Genomic DNA, 22,607 nt, shown 5'->3' with positions numbered 1-22,607 from the left:
GCAAAGCAGGTGGGGGTAGCGACAGCTGCAATGTGTGTAAAAGGATAGATTTGACAGAAATTGAATTTGAGCAATATTCTTGGGTAAAAAAGTTTTTGCAATCCCTCGTGTGAAAGGAGAAATGCCAACCAACACGTATCTGAGTNCAGTGTATATATATATATATATACATATATATGAGCTGATAACGAGATAATATCTTTTCATTATTTCATTTTCCCGACCTTAAATCTTTTTTTAATAATTCTTTTATAATTTCTTTCTAATAATTTTTTTTTAAATATTTTATTTTAATATTTTTTTCTTTTTTGATTTTCATTAATCTTTATTATATTTTTTCCATGTTTTATCTGCATTATTAACTTATTTAATGAGTTCTATATACTTGCAGTTTATGCGCAGTTTTTAAAACTTATTATTATCTTTCTTTATTTTCTTCGTCAGTCTCTCTTTTCTTTTTATCCCTTTTGTCTTTATTGTGCTCTCTCTCTATATATATATATTTTAAATTATAACTGGAATACGAAAATAAATTAAAAAAAACCATTCAATATTAAAAATTAGAAATTATTATTTGTTAAGACTAAAATATTTTTTGAACAGTGGTTTCAATTCTATTTTAATCTAAATAATCTATAAGTTATCTATCTATTTTAATTTTAGTAAAAAATATCCTTAAAACTCTTTGATGGTTTTTATTATAAATTTATTTAATATCCTCAAAAATGATCTTATTTGATTATTAAGTATTATATCGATTAAAAGTGAAATAATAATAATAATTCATTATGGCAAACTTTAAAATATTTCTATAAATTTCATATAATATTAATTATTCCTGATTTTTGACCAAAATTTATATAATGTGTTATCTAGTAATTTATTAGATTTAAGAAAGATATTCTGTATTAATAAGTTATACAGATTTTTAAAAAATATTAGACAGAGAACTTTTTGATATCATAATATCATTTGCAACCATCATAATCAAAGTTAATAGAATTCGATTACGATTCAGTAAATTCTTCTGAAACTGAAAAAGAGGATAAAAATGTTTGAAATGATTAAAAAAAAGTGACAGTATAACTGGTTATTAACTATAGTTTTAAATGCCTCTAAAGGACAACGGGGAATGAAAATATATAGAATTATTCTTTAAAATTATAAGCAGTGTATAATATTGTATGACTATTTAAAAAATACATTTTAAAACAGATTTTTTATATTTTTGATCTTCTAAAAAACGCGTTCGTTTTTCAAACAATGAATAAATAATGTTTCAAAAATAAGTATATACCATTATATTTTAGTAAACAATTTATAGTAATGCTCATTATAATGTAAAGAAGCTTTACCAACGCATTGGAGTAAGATATTTCAGCTTTCTATATCTTTTTACTTTTCACCGCACTATAAAAAAAAATTTACTCAGGTATCACAAAACTTTCTTCGTTTTTGACAAAATCATTTCCTGGTGTATACTCCAAACAAACTATCATCACTTTGAGGAAGCAAATTTCCTCAAAACTAATAAAATATTTTGTCATTCTTTTTTTTTTCAGAAGAAAAAAAAAAACATAACGTAGTGCCTAACGTATCTAATTTTTCTAATAATCACTTTAACGTGGATACCGCATAGGTGGAACAAGACAAGAAGGACAGCGAGATAAATTACACCAAAGCCTTAAATTTTCGTCATATAATTGAGAGTTCGTGTTTCGTCACAAAGCAGGTAATTTGCGAGGAAACGTTTCTCAAAATGAACGGTATACTGCGCAAGGATAGCTGAATCGTCAAAAATGAGGACTTAATTTCTGAGAGTGCGTGTATATAAATATATATAAAAACTTTATGCATACTTTCTTTATCATCTAATAGCATTGAATTAGAAGTATCAAATATCATTAAGAAAAAAAATACTAATTTTCAAAAGATATATTGATATGTACATAAAAGCGCTTATAAATTTATTAAAATACTTGAATATAACATTTAGTTTTATTTAATTTGAGAATCTACTCATTGCGTACAACATATAATTTGTAGAACCAATTCTAACACATAAAATTTAATTGTGTATTATTCACTTTTAAATATTTACCAAATCACATTAATTTTTATAGCAGTAAAAAAATAATAAATAAATTTGTTTTAAATTTTATAATTTACATAGGTGGTTAAGAATTTTTAAAATTTTTTATAAGAACTAATTAAAGACTTTGAGGCAAATAACTTAAAATTTTTAAAGTAAGGTCAAAACTACTCTAATATAGTAAATTTTTCTAGCTCTATGGGAGTACCAAAATTCTCGATAATGCTTACCGATGCGCTGTGGTAACGACTTGGTTAAAATCAGCAATAAAAAACTGTTTCAAAATGTGTGACGAAATTTGGTGAATGCGGTAAAATTTTATAATTTTATAATGATGTCTTAAAGTATCGCATAAAAACCAGTTATTCGGTTAAATTTACTTTACAGCTTTCTATTTTTTACTCAATGTGTGATAATAAGAACTATAATTTTGAAAACCAGAATATACGGTAAACCATTACCATAGGAAAGGAAAAATTACCAAATAAATGGTTTAAATCAGTGGTTATCAACTGGCTGCCCGCGGACCACATCCGGCCCAGGAAGCCTTTTTTTGCGGCCCGTGAACTAAAATATATTAGATGTCATTTTTCTGCTGACAATTTTCGTTAAAAATCTATATGGGTTTAAAATACATTTCTTTCGATTAAAAAAACCCTAATTTCTTCGTTTCTGTGAAATTTAACATACCAACGGTGCAAAAATAAATTATTTCTTAGGTCTTGCATCCAAGAAAATATTTATTAAAATACAAAAGTAATCGTGTAAGTTGCCTCTTTTTTATTTCGTTTTTTTTGCATTTTGTGAATATAATTTAGCATGTGAGCGTCAAAAATTTTCTCGGAGTAATTCTCCGACTTAACTTTTTGAAACCATTCATTTTAGACAAAATTATTTGCATTTCTAAATTTTAAAACACATAAAGGAGGTAATGAATATCATGTCTTATTTAAATTCTTTGAATTGAATATGGCCTGAGCGGAAAAGAAAAGAAATTAATTTCAGATGCTCGAGAATTTACTTTGCTATAATTCCTAATAAGTCGAAAAAAATTTTAATTTATCACAAAATGAAATTTAAAAGAAAATAAAATCTTGTCACTAAGTTTCTGATTAAGAGAAGACTCAAAATGATACGTAATTACATTATTTGTAATGCTTTTTATTTTGTGTTTTAATATTAAAAAAACTGCGTATTTGAAAGCAAAATATAACTCTTATTTTATTAAGTTTCCATTCGAATGTAAGTACATTTCCTCGGTCCCTGTTGCAGGTGCCAATGAGTGTCAGTTGCATTACTTATCTGTTGCCCATTAATTGTTTAATACATAGGTGCACATTAAAGTGTTAGTAGAAAGAATTTTTTAACATGCAATTAAATATTTTTAAAAATCTACTCGTTATTTTAATTTAAAATTCAATACTTTTGTTTTGTACAACTTGATAAAAATCCGGCAGTAATATTTAATGTTCCTTCAAACATAAAAGAGTCCAATAAAAAATTTTGAAAAAGTTGCGGCTCGCCATTTGACTGGTGTTTTTAGTTGCGGCTCCCGTCCTCATGTAAGTTGGAAACCAATGGTTTAAATGCTGTATATTTTGTTTTCTATTAATTGGGCCAGGTTAGCAGGACAGTGGACTCACGTTCGGGAGACCGGGAGTTCGAATAAAGGCGGCCCAAGACTCCCTCCCCGTGTAGTAATTGATGGCTGGCACACGTTAAATTCTTTGGGTCACAAAGTCCTCCATGTTCCCATAACAAATTATATCTCTGCTGGTACTTAATTGGAGATAGATCGTTCGCTGGTTCAGATCAAAATTACGATCCGCGAATGAATGAATGGATGCATGAATGGGTCCCTATTGGCGTATATGTGTGCAGAAGTCAAAATCTTCGGCCCTTAATAGCTCCACTCTAAAACAAGAACAATCGCAACCTCTCTGCTTAATGACCGACGACAAGAACAACAATAACATTACCAGAATTATTATTATTATTTTATCAGAAATGTTAGTACAATACAATACAGTAGTTTTACAAATTTATTTTTCTCCATGCTCTTATCCTTCCGCTATCTTTATTTTCTTTTGAAACAAAAACCAACAATTGACTAGGATTTTAAGAAAATTAACAACAGATTAGAAAATGACTTCTTAATACATTTTTATCTTATTAATAATTGTTTGATACAATTCTTAATTTAGAATAATTTCCTTGGTGGAGAGACAAAAAAATAACAGTGCGATCCAGGTTTTCGATGAATATGAATAAATTTTATTATTGACATTTGGTAATGATATATTTCAGACATAGGTACATACTTAAGAAATATTTACCTTTTTTAAAAATATATTAATTGTTTTGGTGCGGGAAAAATTCCGGGAATAAATTTTTTTTATACAATCAATGTCTTCTTTTGTAATAAACACAGTTTTAGAGTGATATTAAAACAGAAGTTTTCAATGACAAATGCATTTTTTGCAAATATATAAACTTTTCAAACTATTTCGATTTGAAAATAACAAAATATGATACAGAATATATAAAATTTCTAAACACAAACTTGGATAAAGGAAAAGTAGCAGATCCACAGGACGCTAGATCTAAATATAAAATAAAATATATATCTTACCTTTATTTTGTACTCGCCGTATTGTGGAAAAATTAAAACTAAAATGCTAGAACAAATATTTTCTAACATTTCTATTTCTATTTTAAGTAAAGAAACATACATACTTAAAAGCCTTAAATATTTTGGGAGATATAGAAATCTTGTCTATACAATTCTCGTTTAATAGTTTATAAATATTTTTTCACTAAATTATTTATTAAATCTATGATAATGTAAAAAGTATTCATGCATTTTGAAACATAAGTGGATTCGTTTGTTTCACTCTTTTTATTTATTTATATTTCTTCCCTGATTCGATAGTTTTGTAGCGTTAATGTTTAAAGAATAGTTTCATGGCTCTAACAAATAAAAGGTAGCCAGGGCTATATATAATGCGATGTACTTTATGTACATTATGGTTGAAATAAAATATGGGTTTTATTACGGTTTATATTTATTGCGGTTGAAATAAATAAATTCTTCATAAAATAAATTAAATAACCTGAATTTTAGCAAAGTTACATCGTTAAATTTGGAACCAGTTCAGTTAAGAAAAACTGCCATGACTATCATTTATTTGAAACTAACTTAAAAATTAGTGATTGCATGAGTAAGTAAGAAAATGTTAATCAATATAAAATATGCCTTCTATATAGAACACCCTCTTTAAATTGCGTACATAATATCGTACCTAATAGCTTTGAAGTACTTATGACATAAATATTTACGCATATGTTCGTCTATAAAGATTGAAGCTTGGCAGAAATAAGAGTAATCTTCCTTGCTATTGCATTGTCTTATTAGTTATTGTTTTTTAATAATCCCGGCATATAACTAAAAGTTCGAACAATTAACTAACATTTATTATTTTTTAGTACTACTCTCGCTTTGAGAAATGCGATGATGAAACACACATTGTGAAAAAATTGACTCGATTAATTACTTAAACTAATCTTCATTATTTTTATTTGTTAATAAATTTTTATGATTTACTTTTTCAAAACAATTTTACGCTTTTTTCTACAGTTTATTTCGTGTTTTAAACTATTGTAACAACGTCAAACCGCAATTATATTCCTTTGAGATTTATATAAAAAAATATTTATGTATAATAAAAAACTTTATTTAAAACAATTACTAACAAGAACTACGAAGTTAATGTGCCGTTCAGAATAAAAAAAACTAATATGCATGAGAAGAAAAGAAATTATAATAACCTAAAAAAAAAGCCTAAAGGTTTTTTTTTGCATCCTTTGAGTCTGCCACCTACCTCTTCTTACCTTGAGGTGTAAAGAAAGAAGTAACTGAAGAAACAAGATGCCCAAGCCAGATAACAAGAGCAGTGATGCCATATTACGAACATCAAATGCAGATGTGACCAAGGGGATACTTCCCATCTGCCAATCATAAGATAGGGTGGTGGGATTTAAAAGCATCCAAAAATTAAAAGCTGCTAGGTAAAGGTATGTGTAAAATCTGAAAAGAAATATAAAGTTGTTTATGCAGATAATATAACTAATCTTAAATGAATTGATAGTATAATATCGTTGCTAATATAAACTACTCTAGTTTCAATAATACTAAATAATAAGCTGTGGACAATATTTAAAGCAATACGAATCTTAGATAAGATTTTGTCATTTATGAATCATATATTGTTAGTAGATTTGTCTAAAATTTAATACTCTTTATTCAAAAAGAATATATGGATTATTTCTAATATTTTTTTATATATACAGAGAAAAAATTATGGTCAAAACTTCCTGAATAGGGTAACATTTACCATGTTTCTGGATCTATGGGAACATCAAAACGTTCAATAATATTTACCGATGCACTTTGGTAAGTACTCTGGTAAAATAAACAATAGAATATACTTTTATAATATATGATAATTGAAAAATGTATATGAAAATTTGGTAAATTTGGTAAAATATGCTATTTTTTACATGAAACCTTAGAGCATGGCATTAAAACTTTTCATTTCTTTTATTTGATTAAATTTAATTTTGGTTTGTTTGAAATTCACTTGTTTTAATTTATTAATTTGTTAGACATATATTAACACTTGAAATATGCTAAACACAGAAAAGAGGATTAAAATAATAAGATGAAAGATATATTCAGAAACTGTTATTTTATCAGGTAAGAGAAATAATATAACTGTCGACATTTTTTTAAGGAGTCACTGTGTTATAGCTTTCTAACTTCTTGCAAAAAATAACTTTAAAAAATTGGCATTCAAATTCATATATTGGTATTTTTTATTACTTACCTCGTAAACACGCATTGATTAAAAGAAGTTGGATTGTCTTCCTCTGAAAAAATAGGCATTGTTCCTTGTAGCATCCAAAGTCGAAAGGCAACGAGAATTATGAACTGAAAGTAAAAATAAATTTAAAAATGAATTTTAAAAAAAAATATTTGATTCATAAATAGTAAATAAAAAATTTATGAAAGGTGAAATGTTGTCCTTTTTAGTCTAGGGTGAAATGAGCGCAAAGGACAAAGCTTTCGGAGTCAAGAATCCAAAAAAAAACAAAAAACAGACCACCCTGAATAACTTTTGATCTAAAGATACGATCTTCACATTCAAGGACTCAATCTTAATGACTCAGGAAGATGATCCCAAATATGCTAATTAATAAATGCAAACGATAATTGAAGCTCCACCATCAGATACAAAAACGTACTTTCTCTGAATAAACATACCTTTTTTTCAATGGATTCGAATTCCTGACCCCCTAAATACAGGAGGTAGCCGCAATCTGGGGAATATGGTCCCAATATTTTGGTCAGGAGAACGCTCTTAGGTTTGGATTCCTTAATGTTAATTTTATGTTTTGTGTATACCTCGGAAAGCGCTGTATCTCAAAAGAAATTTCAGCGAATTGAAAATTTTTGCAAACATTTATGAAATTTGCTTATCTTTAGATAAGTCCATGCAAAAAATAAACTTCTAGTAAATATTTATTATTTTTCATTATTTCATTTAATAATGGTCGAACAAAATCTGTTTTGCAAAGTATAAAATTTTTTGCATCATTTTAAAGAACATATGTACACGGAAAAATACAAAATTTTAGCAAAATTGGTCGAATTGGTCTTAAGAAATTCCTAAAACGTGCAGATCCGATCGTTAGATCAAAAGTTATTCAGGGTGGTCTGTTTGTTACTTTACGCACTGTACAAGCAATAATGACAACAACTTTCGTAAATAGATACTTCTTGTCATTTTTTTAATGGTTTAGAAAATATGAACCCCTAATTCAACAAATATCATTTGATTAACTAATGTACCCGACAATCTTTTTTAAGCCAATTTTGATCAATACATACATATATATATATGCGAAAATTAAAAAACATTGCATCGTTATTAGATAATTAAATTATTTTATACTAACCACAAATACTGCAATCCACAAAATCGGATCCATTAGCAAAACTATACTTCTTCGAAAAAAATTTTTCATATCTACCCATCTGTAATATAAAAATCTTAAATTAAAAAAAATAGATGTGATTATGCATGGAGAATACGAAAAAAGTTCTAGATAGATTTTATTTCCTTTTACAAATTCTTTTCCATCAGATATTTTCCCCTCGTTTCTTATTTTTTTGATAATTTTTTCAGATGTTTTAAAAATGTCTTTGAACTTCAATATGCACGCACACATACACGTACACACGTACTATTCACATGCATTAGTGGTATTTCTAAGTGGTATTTTTATTTCTTTTGTTTCTGTTACGTTGTTAGATTTAATAATCAAATTACTAACCAATTAGTCATATACGGGTAAGGTGTCCTAAATGAAATTCAAATGGGTTTCAAAAATTTAAAGCGGGAGAACGATGTTCAGATTTTAAAAAAAAATCTTTTTTTTGTAGCCAATTTACATAACAGGTCATGAATCACTCCCAGAGGTTTCTAATTTAGTTTAAACACTATTAAACAGATGGCGATAAGCACAGTAAACATGCAAATCAGAGAAAAATTAATTAAAATCCCATCAAAAAGTGTCACATTATGATATGCACTTGCGGCTGATGATTAATATTTCGAAAATATTATTAATGAGATTTTCATTCCTTAATAGATTTCGGAAAACTTTTATCAGATTTTCAATTATTTTACTTATATTTACAAGCTTACAATCGTCCTCTGGTGAATCATTTTTGAACTAAAATAAAAATTACAAATGTAGAACATCGTCAAATGAATTTGCTGTGAGAATCATCGTTTTACCTTTAGCTATTATCCTGGTACGATGTCTTAAATATTATCATTCTAATTCAGGACGTCCTGTATTTGTAGTGTTTTTTGTTCGTACAAAGTACTTTACATTGCAATTACGACCGCTTAAATCAATTTGTCAGAGAATAACTTACTCATCATGTTACCAACTGTGTAATATTTCACTTATTTCTAAAGAAGAAAAAAATATTTTAATATTCATAGATATTTTCAAAAGAAATTTGGAAAAGCTTTTTACATGTAATAATACTTTAAATCCTTATGTTTTAGAGTTAATTTATTTGAAAATCCTTTAAATACTTTAAAATAACGAAACTATAAAATATTTAATATATAACCATTTTAAAAGTCGTATTAATTTAAGAATTTCCTTTTTTAAAATAAGGATGATCCCTTTAAACAAATTATTTCACATTTTAAGCTATTTTGATGCCTTAAGCGATTGATTATTAGCTTCTTCTGTTATTAAAATTAAAGTTAAACAATTTTGAAATTCAATTAATATTAATTTATTAAAGTAAGAAAAAGTCATGCCTTTTGTAATATTTTTAATAACAGGAATAACCCAAAATGTCGCTCAATTTCTGCTTAATACTAACTCAGAATTCATTTTCTTAAAGTTTAAAGTAAATTCCGCTATCCCGTAAAATAAATCAAGTTTTTTAAACGTATATTTTAATTGTAATGATGAGTTTTCTCAAATAGTATGTTTAAAGACGTCAACAAAATTGTTTTTTCTACTAGACACGATGATTCGAAAGAAAATAGCCAATTTTTTTTCCTTCATTGATATAAAAGAACAATATCTCCTAGTACGTATATTGATTATTGTATGCGTGCATTCAGCGAACCATTCATTTGTAAATGAAAGAATTTTCGGGAAGCTGAAGCGAACAATTATTGGAAAAGCAAAAATTATTGCTTGGCGAAGCGTAACATCTGATGCGAGAAATAATCTTGAAGTAGCTTCAAAAGATAGCCCCCTATCGCCAAGCTCTGTGGAGTATAATCGAGATTCACACTAAAACGAACACAATCTTTTCAACACATTAAATAACGAATATTAATATTTTCCGATAAACGATATATAATGTGAAGCTTGGCGTGAAATCTGCTGAGTAATTAGTAACGAAGTATAGCTGTATAATCAGAAACTGGCGGAAGTTTTTCCAATGATAACGAAATACGAGTTGTAATTATGCAATTTAATGGTAATTTAACGACTCCGTTTCCGTTGGGACCCTTAGATATTTATCAATAATTCTTCCTTAATATTTTTTATGAGTGAAATTATGATACGAGGTACTACTATGATATTTTAAGTATCAGTGATATGTGGGGAAAAAATTCTATTCATATTGCACTTCAATAGTTATTGTAGTAATATAAAAATGTAAAATAATCATTTTTTTTTCCATCTCGTAACTTTTTTGTGAGCAACATCCCTGGCGTTCTATAGCCTTAAAAAATGTAAAAAAATGATATTTTGGTTTAAAAATAACATGATTTTTAAATCAAACTACTGTGCTGTTGCTGCTTACTGAGACTTACTAAATCTTAAATTCTTCATTGTTCTGAGAAATTTTCTCTTCTCTTTCATTCTGGATATATATATATATATATATATATATATAAAGAATTTTCTAATTTACATTCCAAACATTTAATAATGAAGGAGCTTATTTTTGTGGTGATATTATGCAAAACAAAACGTTTAATTTTTATGAACCTAGTTACATTTATTTAAAAAATAAGTAAGATTAAGTATGTTTAATTAAGTAAAAATGAATAGTTAGTGTTTATAAAAGTGTAAAAAAGAGAATTGCACTTTAAAAGAATTTAAATATCCAACAATTTCACAATTTAATTTGTTTTTTATTAAAAATAAAGAATATGGAATTAAAAAAAATGGAAATATATGCTACAGAAATAAGTAGTGAAAAATTTGATTTAAGGAAATTAAAAAAAGTAAATTATACTCAGAATTTTTTTACGCAATTTCATTGTCAAAGCTAAAATTCCTTAGAATTGTTTATGCAAATGATGATGAAAAAGAATAATAATTTGAGCCAAAAATTCTAAGGGCTGCACAAAAGATGGAATAAAATTTATTTGATTTGAAAAAGAGAAAAAAATTTTCTCAGCGGAAATTTTTATTTTTTTAATTTGCCATTCCATTGTCAAAACTGCGATTCTGAGAATCACGCAAATCCGGCAATTCAATGGTCAAAACATGGTAATATTTTAAGTCATTCTCTACTACTCTAATATAATATTAGTATTGTGAAGAATTTCGAATTAATTCCTTTTTTAGGGCCTGGCAGTGAAATAAATAGTGTAAATGCGTAGATAAAATAGTGTGGAAAAACGTATGATAACTATAAAAAGTTTATAATTAAATATTGAACTAGAGGCTAGACTATTAATTAGAAAAAATTATACTTTTTTTTCGAAATTTTTACTCTGTTCCTTAAAAACATCAAGTTAATTATGAACATGAATGATCCAGGAGAGCAATTTTCAATAACATTTTCTAAGTGTTAACTTTTTTAAAATAAATTTCGAGAAAATGTACTTCCTTTTTGGATATTTAATTTACAATTGAAAATATGATACATTTACATTAATTTTTATTTTTGCTAGATTTTGCAGTAGTATTATTAATAATCAAAAGCAACTTTATGTATTGCACAATAATATAGTAAGGCGTCCGGTGTGTATGATGTTCAGGATGCTGATCTCATGCCAGAAAGGTCACGGGTTCGAATCTCGGTCAGATGCATGGGATGTCTTTCTTTCTTTTGCATGCTTTCTGTCCTTCTTACTGTCAGGGTAGCGTTGGCATACCAAATATGGTGAACCTAAAGTTGCACGTCTGAAAGAATGGCCTACGCATGTGCCCTTCTGTAACCCAAAAGGCATTGGAATTAAAATTAAAAAAATATATTTATTTTTTAAAAATGTTTAATTGCATCAGTGCCAAGAGAAACGCAGTCACGGAATAAAAGCTCTCGGAAAACGTGGAAATTATATACTAACACACCTTTTCAAAAACTGTGATTTTCAAAGAACTGATTAATACTGACAACAAAAGGCACGAAACTTAAAATATTAATCATTTTCCGTTAAAAAAAAGAATGGGAAATCTTTTTAGGCGTTAGACACATGACATTTACTTCTTAAATATTTTTCTCCTTTCTGAAAATATAATACTTAATTTTTAGGTCACGAAGTGCATTGTTTTGCAATTATGGACGTTGGCCCGTTTTTCTTGATAAATGAAGCAGTTTGCGAGAGTCAACATATTTCCGGAATTTTCTCTACTTACTTATTGGCTTTATATGACTCCTGTTATTATCCATGGGTGAAAAGGAATGGGTGGCAATTTTAGACCGTTCATTGTTCGTAATTAGCTGTCATTTTCAATGTACAAATCGATATACAGATTTTCCAATAATTGTTCCCCAATTTCCTTATTTAGAGAGCTTTCTAAATGAACAGAAATGAATAGATTACTAGGATTTCTTTACTCACTTTGTCTTTCGTCTTATCTACAAATTTTCTCTTTCATTGCTATTTTTAAATGTCCCCAAGACAGCATTTAATTATGCCATTAATTAACTGATAAAATGTCATTAGGACACCTGGAAGCAATCAAACTTATCCTTGCCTTCGGTGTTTTTTTTTCATCATACAACTTAGCTATGTATGCATCAGCATCGTGCTTGCTTTTTTCGAGTTTTTGATTCATTTTGTGATGTTAGATGTTTTTATTCTTTGATTCGCTCATAAATCTAGATACTTAGTACATTGTAAAAGATAAACTTAAATTCTACAGAAAAAAATATTTTTCAAAGGTTAAAAACTGGTTTTTGTTAAACACAGATTTTAACCGTTATTCACGAGATCTAAGATATTCCCAATTTTGACGAACTTCCTCTGTATATTTGACAGTAAGAACTATTTTTGTTAACAAAGCGGTTTTTCTCTGTTTTTCATCCTAATCATAAACGGGTTGAAACCGTCAGATCATATTTTAGTTTTGTGCCATTAAAATTTATTCACAGTACTATAACATTACCTTTATTTCAGATCATTTTACGATTATTTTCTATACTTGCTCTTATTTTTCAGCAATTAATTTACGGTTTTGAACATAGTAAAAAAGAAATACGAATGAACTTTATTGTAAAAATTATACTCTAACTGATCAATATGTTTCTTTAGATATAATTATTATAAGATATAATTATATGTTTTTTAGATATAATTATTTGTTAAGTTGGAAGAAAAATTTATATAGGGGAGAGTCGGGTAGCCCCGCAAAGCGGGTACCCCCGCCCACTGTCAATTTCATATGTATAGAATATTTTTTCAAGTCAATGGGCCATCGGACATTAATTGTTATATTAAAAAAAGATTTATTTTCAAAGTTTCAAGTATTTATGCAGCTGGTAACATGGTAAANAGTGTTTTTTTTTCATCATACAACTTAGCTATGTATGCATCAGCATCGTGCTTGCTTTTTTCGAGTTTTTGATTCATTTTGTGATGTTAGATGTTTTTATTCTTTGATTCGCTCATAAATCTAGATACATAGTACATTGTAAAAGATAAACTTAAATTCTACAGACAAAAAATATTTTTCAAAGGTTAAAAACTGGTTTTTGTTAAGCACAGATTTTGACCGTTATTCACGAGATCTAAGATATTCCCAATTTTGACGAACTTCCTCTGTATATTTGACAGTAAGAACTATTTTGTTAACAAAGCGGTTTTTCTCTGTTTTTCATTCTAATCATAAACGGGTTGAAACCGTCAGATCATATTTTAGTTTGTGCCATTAAAATTTATTCGCCGTACTATAACATTAACTTTATTTCAGATCATTTTGCGATTATTTTCTATACTTGCTCTTATTTTTCCGCAATTATTTTACGGTTTTGAACATAGTATAAACAAAATGCGAATGAACTTTATTGTAAAAATTGTTTTCTAGTAGATTAATATGTTTCTTCAGATATAATTACTTGTTAAGGTGCAAGAAAAATTTATGTATATATAATTTTTAACTGAATTATAAAAGTTTTTACACTTAAATATGATTTCAATGTGACTTTTAGGATAAAGACAGTTGAAGATTTTTCTTCATAATCAAAACTGGAGCTTCAGTTAATCTGTTTTCAGAATGTTCATGGTTCGTCTACCAGTCAGATCCCTAGGTTCGAATTCCAGCGTTGACTAGCTGTACAAATTCTGATCACGGCTTTCTGCGACCATAATGTTAACGAATTATCTTATATGGTTTTTCGATAAAATAACAGAATTTTTTTTTTGTGCACTAACAATGCATATCTGCTTAAAAAACAGATGTCCGTTTCTAAATAACAGTATTTTTCTGTAAAATAAGGAGTTTTATATTAGCACACCAGCTGATATTTTTCCTCCCTAAATTTAGCAGAATTTTTTTACAGTGCAAAAAAATAGCATATTGTTTTAAATAATTGCGATGTAACACGAAGTCAAGAATTTATTACATTTTTAATGTGTTTTATTTACAGCGCTTTATTGCATTAAAAATTTAGTGTTAGGACCGTCTTCTTTGATTTTACCCGCATCGTTTCAATGCAATATTTATAATTTTTTTTAAAAATTTTTAACAAAATTGAGTGCTAGAGGAAACTTTTATTATTTTTTGATTTATTATTTTATTATTTGATGTTTATCAAATTTTGTTCAGTCTATTGCCGATTGTTTGTCCAATTATTATTTAGTTTAATTAATTTTGGAAAATTCCTGAACAAACATTCCGGATTTTTTCCGGAACATTCCGGAACATTTTTGATCATTAAACTATTTAAAAATTTTATTTTGACAAAAACCTCTATTTTACCACTACAAATACCTATAAATGTATCGAAAAAATCAAGCATGCAAGATTTAGTCATATAACTCAATTAAATTAATATTTACCGATACTATATGCCTTTCTTTAACAAACACTAATTTCATTTGCAATTTCTATGCCAAGCATTGACATTTGTATTAATTAAAAATTATAACGAGGGGCTGCAAGTCATTTAAAACTAAAAGTAGAATAAAAAAATTCAACTCCAAATACATATGCAATCTTCAAGTTTTAAAACTTACTAGCATTAAAACTGGCACTACTAGAATTAAAACTATTAGCTTGATGATGATTGTTGTTTATAGAAATGAGATTAAGATTCTTATTGATAATTATTTATAATTTTTCATAATTATTGATAATTTTTGATTCACAGTAACTTAAAAGCCATTTTTTAAAGCTTTCTTCTTTAAAGTTCACTACTAGCATTAAAACCACTAGTTTCATAATGATTGTTGTTGATAGAAATGAGATTAAAATTCTTATTGATAATTATTTATAATTTTTCATAATTATTGATAATTTATGATTCACAGTAACTTAAAAGAAGGATTTCTCAAAATTGAACAAAGAAGTGTCAAAATAGCTCCGAAATGAGTCGAATTTGAAAGCTCCGTGTATTCAAAATGGGAACAGAATATGCCGATCTTTAAGCAAAGTGCATATGGAGGGAGAAACGTGTAAGAAAGATCTTCGTTGGCTGCCGGCAGGACATTAATCAAGGTCCTCCGGTTACCTATTAGGATGGTCTAACCATTATGGTTGTGTAACCCAGTACAGAGAGAGTTGAAAAGCTTTTTATAGGGGCAAATACAATGGCGCATAATGATATACTTATTTTAAATTTCAATGATACAAAGGGTTGTGATTTGGAAAATGTGGTTCCAATAGCTTAGTGAGCAGATCGGTAATTTTAATTTCACTTTTTTCATATTTTGCCATATATTAAAGATTTTTAATGTGTGAAATCTATGTCATGATGTATCATTGCTGCAGCCTCTTTATAAAGCTTCCTAACTCTCCATGAGCTGGAGAACTATCGAGGTTGGAGCATCCTACTATGAATCTGGAGGACCTCTGACGGAGGAGGAATTCTGACCGCAAAATTCAAACCAACGAACATTTCTCTCATACATTTCTCCTTATGCACTTTTGAGACAATGCATTTTGCTCAAAAGTGAGTATATACTGCGTTAATTTTTTAGTACATGGGGTTTTCGAATTCGAATATTAGTTGTTATTCTTTGACACATTTTGATCTATTTTGAAAATATTTTTTATAGTTAAGAAACATAGATGCAAAACACTTTATTGGATTCAATTTTGAGTACATGGGTTTTCAAATTCGGATATTATTTGTTATTCTTTGACACATTTTGAACTATTTTTTATAGTAAAAGAACATAGATGCGAAATGCTTTATTGGATTCAATTATTTTTATTTAAAAAGATCTTTTAAATAAGTTTAAAAAAACTATATTTCAATGGGACTCTCTTGAAGGTTGCTACAATTTTATTTTTTTATTCAAAATGATAGATTAAAAAATGCATTTTTGATTTGATTATTTATGAATAAAACTCATTTCAAGAAATATGACTAAACTGAAGAAACACAAGGAAAAATCACATCACCCCCTTGACAAGTTTATAAAAATATAAAAGTATTAAATAGTGCATAAGGAAAAGTCTCCACAGATCATAGGGAGAAATTCGTTTCTTAGTAATTTACCAAAAATTAAGCCCATGTGCAATGAAAAAAAATCGAATTTAAATGTTTAGACGGAAGATGAAATTTAATGAACATTACATGAATTAAACCATTTAATTGTTTAAATTTAATGGATTTTTTAAGTGGAAAAGGAAAATAGTATTATGCATAAATTCAAGAGTAAAATGATATTAAAAAGGCTATGAAACATGCTAGTTATGCCAATTTTCAAGAAATTTCGAAATATCAATTTGGATTTGATTAAATAAAATGGAAAAGCAACTTTTTTTAGTTGGGTTATTAAATATTAATTTTTTAAATGAACTATTGTAATTTCTCAAAATTTCTGACTGTTAAGAAAATTTTATTTGAAAGAACTTTCTTAAGCCCCATGAGGAACATAATTTCCTAAGTTTGTTACTTATGCCATTTAAATCATTTTGCACACTTTCTTCAAATCGATAACTGTTTCGCGATATTTGAGTGAAAGCATTATGAGCTAAAATACACTTGAAGCATTTTATGGCAATTAGTAAAATGTACGTTTTAGCTTCGAGCATAAAACGCAATCTAATTTTAAGTATAGTTTTAATTAGTATTTTTGCTTCAAAATATAAATGGTTTAATCGTAGATATTTTTTTTTTACATTAAATTTGTATCCTTATTGTGAATTGCATTTCAATTATTGACTAAAATTTATATTTTATTAAGTGAAATCTATAGAATCTAAAACATAAAATTATAAAATGATGTTAATGCATTTTTACTTAATTTAGGTAAATTTAAAGGGATATTTTATTAAAAAGGGTATTTAAAACAAATTTCATAAATTATTACATATTTTTTATATTCATATATAATAAAACGTGTTTAACTATTATATCATCTACATTTATCTAGATATAGGAAATTTCAATTCAAATAAAACTAATGAAAAATCTCTTCTACCCTTTAAACCAAAAAATTAGAAACTAAACTAGATAGTTTAAAGCAGGGAAACTAAAAGAAATCTTTGCTTTTAGAAGAAAATAAATATAAAATGGAGGCACTCAGTTTAAAAACAGCAGATTCCAACCCACCTGTAATTTCACAATAACACAAGGGAACATTTTTTCCCTGCTGCATGAGATTTTGTTTAACGGATCTTGGATATTTTCATGCCACTGATTTCAAATCTGCAATATGTTTATCTCTCCAAGCTACATTTTTTTAAATGACGTAATTAGTCTATTTTTTGTCGAAATGTACAGGTTTAAAAACATAATATATAACAGAAGGATGCATAAATGTAACTACGAACTACTAGGGGAGCTAGTGCACATCACCACTATGCTCGGAAATGTCGTCATACACTTCTGAGAGAGCTTTCCTGTTATAAATTCCTTCTTCGTGTGCTTCTGAGCATGTCATAATAAAGTATCTTCCCTAGCAGCGTACGACAACATTTCACGGCTGGGATTTTATGCTATTCCTGATGATGGGCTCTAACTCTTCTAAAATTTTGTCGCAACATTTACACGGTGCCCTGTTATATATAACGTTTTCAAATTTGCACATTTTGACAAAAAAATAGACTTAAAATGTCATTTAAAAAACTGTAGCTTTAAGAGCAAAACTACTTTCAGATTTTAAATCTTTGCTCTCAAATTAGGCAAGATCAAATATTTGTATGAATGAACAAAAATTTTGTTCTTCAGTGTAATTGTAAGGCAGTATACTCCTGAATCCATATGCCTCCATGTGAAAGTATACTCAGGGAGAAGTAGGGAGAACGGTTTATGTCCATGAAAGCTGATTCGAAGAAAGAAAAACGATTTTTTGCCTGGACAAGTAAGGTTTTTCTGCAGTACGACCCATTTTTACAGCTCTCGGGGAGAATCAAATTTTAAAGTTATAGATTTGCTACAACTTTCGAATCTTCAAAATATAGCAGATGGCTATCCGAACTTGGTACATTTCCTTAATTTCCTTATTATTATTTTCCTTGGTACATATTCAACTTTCGCATTTTCCTCAGAATGACAACTATCATATTTTTTCTTTCAGACATAGATCTCCGACTTCAAAGTGGGCTGGAGTTCTCAAATCATCTCAATTACCGTTTATCACGAACGAAATTCAAATTCGAACTGCAAGATAAGATATAATAACAAACGAAAAGTTCTAAAATTTGTTCGATATTTAAAAAGCTTACTTATCATTTCAAATTTTTACTACCTTATTGAGCAAGTTCAGTAATACTATTTTACGAAAACGTAAAATCAACTTGAACAAACAAATAAATTATACAGTACAAACAATTCAAAGTTCTGAATAAAATTCTGTTAACACTAAATTAGTAGAATTATGTAAATAATTAAAAGAAAACTTTTCATAATGATAGATACAGCACAAAATGAATAAATGAAAGAGATTAATGGGCTGAAATGTTGAAAACATTCACATTTTTAAGCCCCGGTCGAAAGTAATTATCGAATGCAATAATTAATTAATTTATTCTCTCTAGCCTCTAAGGCGTATTTCAAAGGAAAAAGATGTTTCATAAATTATTCCCCGTTGTGTTTGTAGATTTTAAATTCATCTTTGCTATTAATTTCCTAAAAAAGTCACTTAACATGTTTTCTAACTACAATCTTCATGTTCCAGAATTCAGAATTTGATACCGCACTGTGTTTTAGCAGCATAGGTTGTAAAAGCTAAAGTGGGGTAAGTCAATTTTTCTTTAATATCTAAAATCTTTGCAAATTAAGCTGTGATACGGTTAGTATAAGGTCGTCTTTGGATTTAAATGAGCACGCGAAATAAAATCCGAAATGCTTGTAACCTAAACCTGAAAAAATTCTTTCAATTGAAAGGCGTTAGCTTCAATAGTTTATGGTTATCGAATGAATTCAAATTTAAAACGAACTTGTGAGCGAAAACTGGTTCTTTACAATTGTTATCATAATCCTACTTCACAAATTAAATTCTAATCATATGTTAACTGGTTACGAAATAAAATAGTAAACATGTGTTAACTAGGTATGAACCAAATTTGTAAATTAAAAAGTAATTTATAAAGTAATATTATTGGTTACGCTTGTCATCTAATACAAAAATTGACAAAATAAGACATAAAATGATTGAAATTTTTCATTAAGTACAACAGCTTTACACCGATCGAAAAAGGGACTTTATAATTTAATTACAGTGTTAAAACTCAAAACCAAAACATACCATTTTGTTTATCTTAAATTTACACTTTTTAGAGAGATACATATTTCTAAAAAAATCTCAAGCAGTTTTCTTAAAGAAACAAAAATCAGAGTGTTTCAGAAAATAAAACAGAGCCGAAATACTTTTTTTTCATTCAATAAGGAGATCATCTTATTTTAAGGCTTAATCTTAATGAAAATCGCTTATAGTTAAAATGAGGTAATGGGATTTGTTTACCTTTATCTTCCGGATCCAAATCTCGACAAGAAATAAAATCGTAAAAACGTATTAACTGGGCACAAAAAATTTAAATGTAAAAAATAAAGTGACGCTTGTCCTCTGAATAAAAAATTATCAAAAGAAGACTGAAATTGATTTGGCTTAAGCGATACAAGGACATTCCTCCAGTTTGAAAAGATACTTAGCAGTATTAATCAGGCTCCAAATTAAATATAGACGCGAGTTTTGAATGAACACAGTTGAGTTATTTGCATTTTTTAAATGAATATCATCTTGAATGATTCAGGGGAAAAAAGACTTCTGTGGTTTTTCAGATTATTACTATTAATTTCTTAATACCAAAATATCTCTTGCTTTTGAATAATAACATCACCTTACTTCAAGATCCAAATCAATAAAATCTATTAATGTTAAAGGTGTTTATAAACCTTTTCGTCTTTGATCAACTTAGTTATACAATCTTCCTTTACCTTAGGATTAAAACAAAAATTGGACAGGGCATTGATTTGTGTTTGCATTAGACCGAACTGAATAAATGGATATTTACTTCGGGTAGAAAATCGAATAGAATATTCGGATGGCGCTTTTCAATCCAACAACTATCGGCAGAGACTGGGTGAGATGTAATTTTATTTCGAGACCAATATCAATAAAACAGTCTTCTCCATGGAGGAGGAGAGTGCCTCAAAGATTTTCGCTTATATCATGGAATATTGAATTATCGGTTAGTAGTGTTGCCAGGCTGGTTGTGAATTGGCCATCGCGTATGCTTACAGATGATAAGATGAAAGAAATCGATCAGTCGATCATCTTGAATTGGTTGCATTGTACTTGGTAGTTTAGAATGGACATTGCAGTTTGAGTCAGTTGTATAAATTTAATGAATTTTCCCTATCAATTTCATTTAAGATTGTCCGTGTAGCAAATTATGTTTGATTCAATTTAACGCTTTGGTCTAGCATAAATAAAGATTTGTTTAATTGTCTTTCAATGTATTGTTGGTGTTTCAGCTCGGGCAACTATCATTTTGATATTATTTTGTTTGTAAGTTTTCAGGGTTTCTGTTTCATTTAGTTTTAATTTTTGAGCTTGAAAAATTCAAAGTCGAATTTAGTATTGAATTTATTTAAAGAAATATTTTTTAATAATATTGGGTTGCTCGGGAATAATTTAATTTTTTTCCCAATAGAAAACTGAATTATATTTTTTCGCAGCCAACTTCATACTTAAGGCACAACATCATAACATATTTTGACAGCTTGTGCAGCAAGACTTGTTTCTGAAAAAGTTCAATTGATTCTATTCAATAGTTTTTTTGGTTACTACAAATTCAATTATGGTAAATGAAAAGCAGAAGCTTCAGCATATTTTATTTTTTACTTTTGAAAAGGTGAAAATGCTTTTCAAGAAAGAAGAAAATTATCCAATGTAGATAGATAAAATGTATTGGCCAGTACACCAGTGACAAATCTGATTTGCAAAATTTCGATTAAATTGCATGAAGATGCACCATGCCAATTTAAGTTGATATAGACACAATAAAGCTATTAATTAATACAAACTAACATATAACAATTTGTAAGATCACTGAAACATTAAATTTATTGAATTTGACAGTACATGATCATTTGAAAAGCTTTAAGTTAAATCGCAAAGCTTGACTTATAAGTTCCTCATGTTCTTACGGAAAGAAATATGTGACGTCACTTTGACGTCTGTGATTTGCTTCTGAAACGTCAAGAAAATTATTCATTTTTGAAGCACAACATCACTAAGGACGAAAAACGAATTGTCTTCATCAATTTTCTGGTCTCTACAAAATTCCTCGCATGGTAAAACTTTTACTAGAAGTTAAAATGTAAAAAATCACCTGGATTTTTTTTATTGCCAGAAAAGAACAAAACTTTTATGCAAGAAGAATCATGCTTCTGCCAGAAAAATGGGAAAAGGAATTGGAACCAGAATGAGCAAGATATGATTCAAAAATATTTATAATGCAGAGACCTTTTTATGATAATTTTATTGTTGTTCAATGTCTTAACAACTTAGCCGCGATGCTCAGTAGTTAAGGCACTGAACTGTTATTGTGAAGAGCAGGGGTTCCATTTCTAGTGACGGAAACTTCAAGAAAATTAACAATTTTTGAAGCGCAACACCTCTAGGGTCAAGAAATGAATTGTCTTCAGCAATATTCCGGTCGCTGCAAAATTCTTTATATAGTAAAACTTTTACTGTAAGTGAAGAGGTCAAAAATCACCTGGATCAATTTTTCGCTAGAAAAGAACAAAAATTTCATGCATGAAGAATCATGCTCCTGTCAGAAAAATGGCAAAAGGAATTGAAACCAGAATGAGCAATATATGATTCAAAAAATATTTATTCACTATATGAAAATCTCTTTTTATTTTCATTCCGAACAACCCAATATATTGAGTTATAGGTTATCTATGTTGCCAGAAGGGTTTTGAATTCGCTATAGTGCATGCTTCAATGATAAAAGTAAAGAAATGGATCCTATAAATATGTATGTAAGAATAAAGAAGAACCTTCTGTTGCATTTCTTTTAAAATTGTTTAAACTTGTATTAAATT

The 22,607-nt window shown here is 28.1% G+C and overlaps 1 protein-coding gene across 1 annotated transcript in view; it reads right to left on the bottom strand.

The window, feature by feature from the left end:
- LOC107452602 (protein O-mannosyl-transferase TMTC1) overlaps positions 1–22,607 on the bottom strand; it is a 183,587-nt gene that overhangs the window by 82,183 nt on the left and 78,797 nt on the right. The window contains exons 5-7 of the mRNA XM_043054161.2: positions 8,111–8,189; positions 6,979–7,082; positions 5,984–6,179 (exon numbers count right to left, since the gene is read on the bottom strand). Coding sequence (XP_042910095.1) covers positions 5,984–6,179; positions 6,979–7,082; positions 8,111–8,189 — 379 coding nt within the window. The remainder of the gene's footprint in view (positions 1–5,983; positions 6,180–6,978; positions 7,083–8,110; positions 8,190–22,607) is intronic.

This window comes from Parasteatoda tepidariorum, chromosome X1 (genome assembly GCF_043381705.1).
Source record: "Parasteatoda tepidariorum isolate YZ-2023 chromosome X1, CAS_Ptep_4.0, whole genome shotgun sequence".
In the NCBI taxonomy this organism is placed as follows: Eukaryota; Metazoa; Arthropoda; class Arachnida; order Araneae; family Theridiidae; genus Parasteatoda; species Parasteatoda tepidariorum.
Note: the sequence above shows the minus strand (reverse complement) of the source record. Positions and strands in the feature narration are given on the sequence as shown.